This window comes from Capra hircus, chromosome 8 (genome assembly GCF_001704415.2).
Source record: "Capra hircus breed San Clemente chromosome 8, ASM170441v1, whole genome shotgun sequence".
Lineage (NCBI taxonomy): Eukaryota > Metazoa > Chordata > Mammalia > Artiodactyla > Bovidae > Capra > Capra hircus.
The window spans coordinates 63,080,436-63,092,646 of record NC_030815.1 but is presented as its reverse complement, the minus strand read 5'-3'; the positions used below and the strand labels follow the sequence as shown (position 1 = coordinate 63,092,646).

Below are 12,211 nucleotides of genomic sequence, written 5' to 3'. Positions count from 1 at the left end.
ACAAATAAATAAAACAGGCGTCCCTTCTGTCTGGAGTTCCCCAGTTTACTGAGGAGGGTAGACTGTATACAACTTAATACAGCACTTGGTCACTGTAGCATCTGGTAGGTGCTATAAATGTTTGAGGGTGTGCTCTCTGGAGAGAGGAGGAGCTTGCAGGCTTTAACTCTTAGTAGCTCTATTCCACTGAGCAAGTTACTTAGCCCCCAGTGTTAGCCTCAGTTTCTTCAGCTGAAAAATGGGAATAATAACAGTATCTGCCTTCATATAAGATGATATATATAAAACAATCAACCTCGAGGCAGGCACAGTGTTCACTCAATGGTAGCATTTGTATTTATTCTCCTTCTTGTAGTTACTACTATTACTAGTCATAATAATACGTATTGAACTTAATGCTGTAGGAGTAATTAATTCTGCTGTGGGAGTTAGGGAGGCTTCATGGAGGAGGTGACAGGGCATCTGAGTCTCTAAGGATTTTAGCACTCTGTCACATAAACAGAGTGTTTTAGACAAAAGAACCAGCACCCATGAAGGCCTGGGGTGAAAAATGACAGCAGAGCCAGAGCCTAGGCGTCATCAAACTTAACTCAGTGTATGTGTATATCTGGGGTGTAGATAAGCCAAGCTCACGGAAGGCCTTGAATGCCAAGCAAGGGAGCGTGTCTGGATTTACCCCGTGGGTGATGGGGAGCCCGGGGGAATTTTCAGGTGGAGCCATTCACTCACCACCTGACCCAGCCCCTTGGCTGCTGTTTGCGAGGCCCTCTTACGTCCCTTCTGCCCTGGCCCTCTCTGCAGATCATCAAGGACCAGAAACTGCTTGTGATCGTCGGGGGCATGCTGCTGATTGACCTCTGCATCCTGATCTGCTGGCAGGCTGTAGACCCCCTGAGAAGGACAGTGGAGAGGTACAGCATGGAGGTAAGCGCCCGGCACCAGCCAGGGGGAGGCCGTATGTCTCCCCGGCTGCCCCAGGTGTGCTTCTTGAGAAGAAATCAAGGTGATTACGAGGAACTCATCATAGCTCTGTGTGGACCCACGATCCCTGTCAGGAGCATCTCCTTATTTCTGTTCCTTTCCCTTGAGATCTGTGTTACTCAGGAAGGCCAAATATAAGGTCGTCACTCCTGGGAAAAGATGGTGAGTTTGCCTAGATGTATTTCTATATGCGGAATTAAGGAGAAAGTTTGGTTTGTTTAAACCAGTGTATTCTTTACACACTGTAGAAGCCCCCATTTATATGATGCTTCAGTCAAGAAATTACATTGCTTTTTTCATCTCTCCTTTAAAGTGAGTTCCCTCAGGACTGCTGTTAGGGAATAAACACTCTGATAGCTCCTTCTAGTTACTAGAGAATCTTCAAAGTGATGTCTTGTCAAAAAGGAGAACCTTACATAAAAGTACCGTTAAATATATATTTTAGTAGTCTTGCATTTGGCCTTGCTCTTAACTCACACTGGCCTTCCTAGGATGCTCCAGTTAGGGAAGTTCGCAATTAAGGAAGTTGTAGTGATGACTTTCTCTTAGAAGAGTTAAAGATGCCTTTGTTGGAAAGAGCCAGCTTGAAGGCAGTGCCTTTACTATCTGATTTCTCTATAGGTTAGCAGATTCTATTGAGAAAACTGGAGTTTTCTCTAGTGCTCTCACTGCATTATTAGGGAAATCTTTTTGTGGGATTTAGTGTGAATCTTAAAACTAAACTGGAGACAGTCATTTTTATGCATTGAGGACATAGATGTTTATCCTTCGTGGACAAGGTTTTCTAGCAAGTAAGTTGCCCAGCCTCATTTGTCTGAAGCCAGGCAGAGGGTTCGCTGAGCCTAGTTAAGAAGTTATACAGTCGGAGCAGTGTCAGAGAATGCCGTTTCCTGACAACATGGATTTAGGGGAAGGATTTAGGGCTGTGTGCCTTCATCTCACTGCCTTAAGTGTCCATCCTGGGAGGAAGCAGGACTCCAGACAGGCAGAGCCAGACTCCACAGAGGACAGACCTGTGCTGGCTGTGCTCGTGGGCCAAGGGGGCAGGAACTCAGCTGAGGTCCCTCAGGCAAACAGGCTGTGGCTGGAGGGGAGGTGATGTCTGGTCATCACTTGTCTGCACAGTAGACAAAGGAGTGGCCCTGCCCCCAACTCCATCCCAGGGGAATTCACCACCCACCACAGGATTTGGAAATCCAGACAGGTTGTGAACAGGAGGAAGAGCTGTTATTGGCTAACTGGGCCCCCTGGCTAGGGAGATGATAATCATAAGCAATCATGCCAATAAGAGTAATGATAATGATGCTAGTAGCTAGAGGTGTGTGTTAATTTCACTGAATTGTCACAGTAACTCTGAGGAATAGGTGCTATCCTGAATTCCCATTTTAATGATGAGGAAACAGAAACCCAGAGATATTATATAAGGCACCTAAGGTGGCTCAGACGGTAAAAGAACCTGCCTGCAATGCGGGAGACCCGGTTTCTATTCCTGGGTTGGGAAGATCCCCTAGAAAAGAAAATGGCAACCCACTCCAGTATTATTGCCTGGAGAAGTCCATGGACAGAGGAGCCTGGCAGGCTACAGTTCACGGGGTTGCAAACAGTCGGACAGGACTGAGCGACTCACACACGAAGGTCACCTTGCAGTTTGGTGGCAACACCATCAACTATTGCCTTACCTACTTCCCCATCCTGTCTTTCAATGTACAACAGTGCTTTGTAGTTTTCAGGTGTTGTCATAGACTGTTGACTGGTCTGTGAAGTGGGTTGGGCAAAGAAGTGTTTTCACATTCTGCAGATAAAGCCTAAAATTAGGTAACAGAAATAGCAAGGCAGAGCCCGTGGGAAGACCTGGAGCTGGGGCAGGTGAGCAGAGAACAGACCTCGATGGCTTGGTGTTGAGCCCAGCGGCAGCCAGCAAGGCAGGGTGCTGCCTCCTTCACTCAGGGTTAAGGTAGGGGCTGAGATGCAACAGGGTCCCCAGGATCTGGCTGTGGCGGGAGAGGCTGCAGGGTTAGAGTCAGCCTGAATAAGCTGACTCCAGAAATAAATCCAGGAAACCTGTCCCCTTGGACCATTTACAGGAGATGGATCTTGCGCAGGCCATTAGTGTAAGTGACAGCTTACCATCACTCACACCACCTTCCTTCCTTGTCTTCTGTGGCAAGCACTGCTTCTCTCCATGGCTCTGTGCCTAGAGGCTGAGCCCATTCCAGACCTTCCAGGGAATGGCTCTCAAACGGAGGAGCTGCCGGGTGCCACGGAAGTGCTTCTCTGTGTGGAAGAGCCTGGGAAGGAGGGGTCCCACCGGTGGCCTCTAGCCTTCTGAAGGGGGTCTGGCCACATCCCTGGATCAAGGCCCCGGTGCCCTGTCTCTGTGTTTCTCTTTAAGTATCTGCTGAGATTTCTCTCCAAAGCTTTCATGGCTTGATCCTCTTTGCTCCTCTAATTTTAGGGTTGCCCTGTCATTCTGTTGCCATGGCAGCAGAACCTTTGATTTGTCGACCCGCAGTCCTGTCGGTTTATTGTCATTTTCCCACCAAACATCGCCAAGCTGTCGGTTGATTTCCCTCGGACCCTCCTCTGACAGACTCAGCCGGATGACTGAGCAGTGTGCCCAGGGACTGAGGGTCCTAAATTCTCCTCGAGGGGCTGTTTTCCCCAGAACCCCCAGGGAGAGAGAAAGTTTATGCTTGGGGGTGAGGTGATGAAAGACCTCTGTGGTCTGTTCTCTCCTGTCCTCAGACCACACCAGCCCCGGATGCCTTTGGTCTCCCTGGATGCTCTGAACACCTCAGGAGTCCAGCTGCAGGCTTGCTCTGTGTTGCACTTTCACGCCTTTGTCCGTGCTGTCCCCTTCTTCCAGAACCTTTTCTGACAAGTAAATGAACTTCAGTTTCGGGTCCCTGTATTAGCTGATGTGTTCCTGAGCTCCACCAGATTTAAGTCCCCGCTCCTCCCCACTCCTGTCCCCAGCATCTAGGTGTTCCTCTTGGGACACTCAGCATGTCTGGTTCATCGCTGCTGTGTGCAGCTCTGCCCTGCCCACCCCTGCAGGGCTGCCCACATCTGCAGGACAGGGCTTTGTAGATCACCCTCCTGAACTGAGACCTCACCTCCCTGGGAGACAGGGGTGAACACCGTAGTGTGACCTTGAGCTCGTGGGGCCATGGCTAGTGAGGGCAGACAGTACACATGCAGATAAGCACAGTCACTTCAGACTGCAGAGATTCTGGTAGCAGCTGGAAGCAAATAAGCAGGGTGACAGGCTCGAGAATAACAGAAGAGTTCTGGAATGACTTGTGGAAGAGCTTCCCTCAGTGCAAGTGTCTGGGACATGAAACTGATTCTGGAATCCTACTGGGGGCTTCCCAGCTCCACCTTTATTCATCTGTATGTAACAAATATTTGTACAGTACTTGTCATGCCTAGATATTATTCTAAATACATGATTTTTAACAGTTTTTAAAAGTTTTTATACTTATTAGGTTTATAGAAAAATTTAATGGGAAGTATAGAGAGTTCCACGTATGTCCTCCCCCAAACATCATAGTTTCCCCCACTATTAACATCTTGCCTTATGTGGTGTATTTGTTACAATTGATGAACCAATACTGATACATTATTATTCGCTAGAGTCCATAGTTAACATAGAATTCACTCTTCATGTTGCACATTCTATGTCCTGTGCTTAGTCGCTCAGTCATGTCTGACTCTTTGAGACCCCATGGACTGAGCCCGCCAGGCTCCTCTGTCCATAGAATTCTCCAGGCAAGAATACTGGAGTGGGTTGCCATGCCCACCTCCAGGGGATCGTCCCAACCCAGGGATGGAGCCCAGGTCTCCCACAATGCAGGTGGATTCTTTACCAGCTGGGCCACCAGGGAAGCCCAAGAATGCTGGAGTGGGTAGCCTATCCCTTCTCCAGGGGAACTTCCTGACCCAGGAATCAAACCAGGGGTTCCTGCAATTGCAGGTGGATTTTTTACCAGCTGAGCTACCAGGGAAGCCCCGTACATTCTGTAGGCTTTGCCAAATGTGCAAAGTTGTGTATCTACCATTACAGTGTTGTACAGAACAGTATCGCTGTCTGAAATACCCTCTATGCTTTACCAACCCCTGGCAACCACTGACCTTTCACTGACTGCAAGACTTTGCCTTCTCCAGAATGTCATATAGTTGAAATCACACATGATGTAACATTTTTAAACTGGCTTCTTTCACATAACAACATGCATTTACGATTCCTCCGTGTCTTTTCATGATTTGATAGCTCATTTCTTCTTATCACTGAGTAGTATTCTCTTGTATGGATATACCAGTTTATTTGCCCACTGAAGGACATCTTGGTTGCGTCCGAGTTTGGAATAAAGCTGCTATAAGTATTTTTGTGTACAGTTTTATATGGACATAAGTTTTCAACTAGTTTGGGTAAACACCTAAAACCAAGATTGCTAGATCATACTCTAAGATCATGTGTAGTTTTGCCAAACAATCAGTGACTTTTGCATTCACATCAGCGAGTGGGAGTGTCTGTCGCTCCATCCTGGCCAGCATTTGGCATTGCCAGTATTTTGGGTTTTAGCCATTGTAATACATGTAGAGGTACCACATTGTTGCTTTAATGTACAATTCCCTAATGACACATGGTGTGGAACATCTTTTTGTATGTTTATTTGCCACTTATATTTTTTCTTTGGTGAGGTATATGTTTAGATCTCTTGTGCACTTTTTAATTAGAGTTTTAAGAATTCTTTGTATATTTCAGTTTTTGTTTGTTGTTATTGTGTTTTGGCCATGTCTCACAGCTTGCAGGATCTTAGTTCCCCAACCAGGGATTGAACCCTAGGTTGTAGCAGTGAAACCACCAAGTCCTAATAAGTCGAATAAGTTGAATAAGTATCAGTTCTCTGACTTTTACTCTTCAGTATATTGTTGGCTATTCTGGGTCTTTGTGTTTCTGTGTAAATTTTAGAATTAGTTTGTTTACATCCACAAAGTAACTTGCTGGGATTTTGTTTGGGATTGTGTTGACTCTATTGAGCAAGTTGGATAAAAACTGATATCTTGACAATATTGTGTCTCTGTTCATGAACATGGAATAGCTTTTTATTTTGATCTACGTTGATTTCTTTTGTCAGAATTTTATAGATTTCCTCATAAATTTATACATATTCTGTTAGATTTATACCTATGTATTTTACTTTGTTTTCAGTGCTAATATAAATGGTGTATTTTTAAATTTCAAATCAACTGCTTATTGTATAGGAAAGCAACTGACTTTCGCATCTTACCAAGTCTTTTGAGTCATACACCCTTGCTATAATTGCTTGTTAGTCCCTGGAGTGTTTTTGTTGATTCTTTAGGAATTTCTACATAATCATGTCATCAACAAAAGGGACAATTTTGTTTTTTCCTTCCCAATCCATATACTTTCTGTTTCCTTTCTTGTCTTATTTCTCTGTCAGCTAGCATTCCCAGTACAGTGTTGAACAGGAATGTGAAAAAGGACAGCCTTGCCTGCTTTCTGATCTTAGAGGGAAAGCACCTAGCTTCTCAACATTAAACTTGATGTTAGTTTATCATTTTCTCTAAATGGTTTAAAAATATATACAGTATGGTTCTGCTGTCCAAAGTTGAGGGTGCCTGGGGAGCTGACAGGAAGGACAAATGATGGCACAGGTGGGGCCTGGGCCATTAGGGACCTTGTTTGCTAAGCAGAGGAGTTTGAAATCCAAAATTAAAGACATTTAGTTAGGGAGTGACATGATCAGATTTCCTGGCTGCAGGATGAGAACAGATGAAGGGGTGAGGCCAAAGGACCAAAATGGCTCAGAGACAGTTTTTGTAGTGATCCAGGCAGGAGCCGATGGAGATCTAAAGCGGGGCAGTTGCAGTGGGAACAGAGAGAAGTGGGTAGATTTGAGGGACATTACAGAAGCAGATGTGACAGGGTTTGGTGACTGATCAGCTCTAAGGGGGAAGGACAGGGAGGCAGCAAGGGCGGTGCCCGGACTTCTGACTGGGTGATGGACACTGGACCTCATCACGGAGGTCAGGTGCAGAATGAGGAGCAGTTTCTGGAGGGAATGTGAGGGGTTCCTTTCTGGGCAGAGGCCCTCAGAAGACGATCCAAGGTCCTAGAGCACAGGGGGCAGTTCTTCCAGTAGGTAGGGATTTGGGAGCGGGGTGGTCAACACGTTGAGCATGGGAGATGTGGGGCTGAGTGAGTGTGGCCACTCAGGGAACGGGTCCAGTCAGAGTGAAGACGCCCTGACTGGAGCCCAAGGAGTCACTAAGCAATGATGGAAACAGGAGGAAGTCAGGCAAGGGGACTCTGACCCGGTGATCAGTAAGGAAGCGGGTAGCCAGGAGAGAGAGCTCCCCAGAGATGGGGGCAAGGGGGAGAAAGCTGTCCCTGCATGGGAGGTGTTTGAGGAAGGAGAGGTCTCCAGAGAGAAAGGCTTCCAACCAAGACAAGGACTAACATGCTCCCTCCACCTTGATGACGTGTCCCAGTCATCTGTGTTCCTGCATGGCACCTCACCCCTTGCATCCTCTGCTTTATGGAGTCTGATGGGAAGATTGGCTGTTTCTGTATTTCAGATGTAGCAGGTGTGGACAAATCTGCCAAGTATGTCTTGAAAGATTTTTAAAATATAATTTGTATTCTTGGAAAAAAGGGGGAAACTCTCCTTTTCTGTCTACCTACTCTACTAGTGGTGATGGTGAGTAGGTGTTGGACATATGGGTGTGGTGTTCAGGGAGAATGTGAACTAGAGAGGGGAACTTGGAGGCAGTCAGCCTATAGATGACACAAAGCCTTAGGTGAGAGCACTGGGGCCGGGGCGGGGGGCACATGGATGGGGACAAGAAGGGGACCAAGGACAGACCCTCAGTTACCCCAGTGCTGGGAGATCTGGGAAGTAGGAGGTAAACAGCGAAGGAGACCTAGAAGGAGAAACCATAGAGACAGGAAGAAAATCAGATGAGTCTGGTGTCTAGGAAACCAAATGAAGAAAATGTTTCAAGAAGGAAGTTTTGATGAAGCGTGTCAAATGCTGCTTTTAGATCAAGTAAGATGAAAACCAAGAACTGACACTGTGTACGTGTGTGCATACACACACACCCATGTGGAATTTTTCTTTTAAGGAAAATAATTTGAGATCATTTCCCCCATAGTGCAAGCAGTGTGTAAGGATGGTGTGAAGACAGCCTGTGAATCTAGGTGGAAGGGTTATCTGCTTTCTTCCAAGCCTTCCTTTTCTACCGGGCCACCGCCTATGCCTCTACCCAGCTGTTCTGAGGGGGTTCTGAAAGGGAGAGGAGATGACCTCTAAAGGCCAACAGCACTAAAGACCACCAGCGTTGAAGCCGCAGCAGCCCCGCAGGCAGCGTCCCCAGGCTGCCTTGTGTTCCCTGAGCTCCTCTCATCTGCTTCCCAGACAGGTGGCAGCAGAGATGGAATCACGTGCAGGTGGTCACCCACGGGAGCCACGTGTGTGACGTTCACTCATAGAAATGGCAGCAGGCTGGCAGCACAGGCTTCCAGGCAGTCTACCCCAGGAACCACCTAGGCTCTGGGCTCTGTGGCTTTCTGGCCATCCGGACAGTAACTGAGTAAAGGGCACTCTGGGCCAGAGGAGTGTTTCAAACTTCCCTCCAAATTCTGTGCTTTGGCCGTGCTTTCTGGTGGAAGCAGATGGGGGCTTTGGAAGTCATGGGCTGCACTTGGCGCTGAAACTGGTGTCTTATTCCAGTTACGTTTCTATGGAAACAGATATTGGAAGAGGCAAATACATAAGAGTTTTAAATAATTTTAACTCTTATCTTCTGCCTCCCTCTATAGTTGCGCTAAAAAAAAAAAAAAAAAAAAAAATCCAATCCTAAAGCAGACACTTTCAGAAACATCTGGTATCTTCATAAAGCTTGTCCAAGCTCCATCTCACACTGTTCATTTTGAAATAAGAAATATGAGATGGCCAGGGTGAGAGGTGTGCAGGGCGCACCTTGCTCTGTGGGCTGCCCCTGGGCATCCTGGTGGCCCAAGGTTTCAATGCCAAGGTCACATTCTAGCCAGTGGGTCATCGCTGCCAGCCCTGAACAGCAGGACAGGTCTCTCATCGCAACCATCCGTGGGTTCTGGATGGCCCTGCTCAGGCCCCACCCGAGGCAAACCTCATCCCAGCCAGGGTCCTGGGACTCAGCTGGACCTTGGGTGGGTCCACTCGCTGAGAGCACCCCAGCACCCTAACCCCTTCCAGGAGAGGGGCTACACCATCTGACGTCCTGACCCTGTCATTCTGCTGTTTAAATCCTGCCCCCACCATCGACTGGAGGGTGAGCTCACTCCTTAGCAGCTCAGGAGGCCTTCAATGATCTGGCCTCATTTCTGCCCCCTGCCCCACCTCATCTCTCAGCCCCCTCCCTCAGCCCCCTGTGCTCAGCTCCCCTTAATATTGGCACTTCTCCAAAATGTCCTACTCTCTCCCTCCATGCCCATGTACCTGCTGTCCTCTGCCCAGGACACCCTCCTTCCCACCCCAATATACCATCTCCGTGCTAAAAATTCCTACTTGACCTTCAAGAGGCGGTCAGAAGCATCTTCTCCAGGAGCCTTTGGAACAGCAGGCTGCCCTGGATGCACTGTCTGGGCCCCTGCCTCACCCTGCTGGCCCCTCATCTGGTCACAACACTGGTAATTATCTGTCTGTGCACCTGGCCCCTCCTAGTCTGTGACCTCCTCAGAGGCCAAGGCCATCTGCGTGTCCCCAGCACCCACTGGCAGGGCCTAGCTCACAGTAAGTACTCGGTAAATATTTACTGAATAAATTGTTCCCTCCACCTGGAACTCTCTCCCTGTGCCTCCATATGTCCAAATTCACCCCATCTGTCTGGGCCCATTAAGCCGACTTCTCCAAGAAATGTCTTTGCCGAGTTGCAATTTAATTTAATATTACACTCTCACCTTTTATCAAGGGCCCACTTACGAAGCTAAAGCTGCCAATTGAAGAATGATTCAGCATTTTCTGTAAGACTGTTGTTCACTGTGTGACTTAATGCCCCAGAGATAAGGATCCACAGGATAGATCCTCACGAAAGTGCCAGGAAATGGGCTGTGCTCACCCCCGACCCCACCCCCACCCTGCCCGGGCATGAACTTGCAAATGCCTTCCTTTGATCAAGCAATCCCTACTGAGTAAGCCACTCTGTTTTCTGTTTAACCTTGGCTGCCAGAAAGTTGGAGCCAAATTCCACTCTCAGCCGTCATAACCATCGTTTCTCGAGTTCCTGAAGGATTATCTCGCCTTCTGAGCGTTTGTCTTTATTTTTAACTGTCCTGTTATGTTTGGGCTTTTATTGTGTGCTACCTCAGGTCCTTTGGGAAAGGAGACAAGGTGTAAGTTCCAGATTAAGTTATTAACTGAGAACACTAGGCGAGATTTAACTGGAGTGATAGCAGACAGACTTCGTAAGGATGCCTACAGACATTCTGGCAGGAATCCCGGCTCAGCTCCAGCTGCCGTCGGCACTGTGGGCCCCGGCTATGGACAGGCCACTCTGCCTGAAACCCACAGCTGGGTTTCTGGAACATCTCTCCTCAGAAGGTGTCTTGGGTCCGTGGGAGACTGCAGTTTGTTGCAGCTTCCTTATTGGCTTCCCTAGTGTCTTCAGGAGCTACCTGGGCTGCTGAGGCCCCTCAGGACACCAAGCTAAAGATGCAGAACCCACTGCACCAGGGGAAGGCCCTGTGGTGCAGATCCTCTGGTCTCTACCTGTCCAGGTGCTCTGCAGGCGGTGGGCTGTGTACTAGGAATTCCCAAGTGCCATGGGGGCAAAACAGCTGGAAAATTATCTGCCATACTGGCATCTTCTGACCACTTAGTAAAGATGTTCCAGTTCTTGAGCAAAGACAGCCTTTAAATACCACCATGTCCATGTTGGCAGAAACATGGGCTGTGGCAACATGGAGACACGGCCTCTGTTTTGTGGGGGAATTCCAACCAGTCCACCTCTTTGTAAATGGTGTGTCACCCGGTCGCTCCCTCATCACTGATGGGCGTCCTATTGTGTGCCACGCTCAGGCTCCCGGGTGGTCTGCACAGTCTGATGGGCAAGATGAGATGCACACAGGATGGGCTGTCATCTTCTCCATGACACATGTCTCCAGATTCCTGGTTTTGTGTTTGCCTTATGTGCTGAGATACTGGGCTTGCTTTTCTAAAATATGAGCCAGGGTTGGGTTTAGATGGAATGTCCCTCAGAGTGTGAAAAGTGAAAGAGAACTGGGTGTGCTAGGTTTTGCCCATCATAGCACTTGTTCATAGAGAATCAACCGTAGCCTCCACCTGCAGCATCCTCACCCCAGGACACAGCTGGTGGGGCACCTTCTAGGATGGTTACTGTGGCAAAGAGAAAGAACGCATGGCAAGAGTTTCCATTCCAGGCTGTCACATGTCACTTCCACTCATATTTCATTCATCCGAACATGTTAATCCTCCATGCCTGGGTTCAGCAGGGCAAGAAAGAGCAGACCTACTATGCACCCAGGAGAGAAAGAAATAGGTATTGATGTTCAGCCTTAATGACTACTGTAGTGCCTCCCATCCACTTCCCATCACTGTCACAGCTGCCCACCCTCCACTAGAATGTGAACTCCATGAGAATAGGGAGGAGGCAAAATTGTGTATTCACTGCTGTATCCCCAGTGCCTGCAAATACGCCTGGCACATAGAACGCACTTAATAAATACTAACTGAACAATTGAATGAAGCCAGTCTTGGGGCAATCTTATTATAAGATCAGTGGGATATTCTCTGAGAAGTTCTGTGCTAGTCCTGCATACTCTACTACCAAATCCTGTCCCAATCCACCACTTCTCCTTCCACTGAGGTCCAAAGTACCATCACCTCTCATCCCAGAGCGGGCGCTATGAGGCAGAGCTACTTTGACACACGCTGCACAACAGGGACAATGAGTCAAGAACCGTCATTGTGTAGGTCACTAAGTTGTTTATGGTTGTTACCACAACTTTCTAAGCAGGCCCGCTCCCACTTGTAGCCCTTTCCAAGCCATTCTGCAGGGCAGGTATCTTTTTTTTTTAGATATAATTCACGTACCAAAAAGTTCAGTTTTAAAATATATACTGCAGTGGTTTTCAGTTCAGTTCAGTTCAGTCGCTCAGTCGCATCCGACTTTTTGCAACCCCATGAATTGCAGCACGCCAGGC

At 47.9% G+C, this 12,211-nt stretch overlaps 1 protein-coding gene across 2 annotated transcripts in view; it reads left to right on the top strand.

Moving 5' to 3' along the window:
- Positions 1-12,211, top strand: part of GABBR2 (gamma-aminobutyric acid type B receptor subunit 2) — a 372,146-nt gene that overhangs the window by 316,678 nt on the left and 43,257 nt on the right. For both annotated transcript variants that reach the window (XM_005683953.3, XM_018052222.1), the window contains exon 13: positions 802-924. In XM_005683953.3, coding sequence (XP_005684010.3) covers positions 802-924 — 123 coding nt within the window. The remainder of the gene's footprint in view (positions 1-801; positions 925-12,211) is intronic.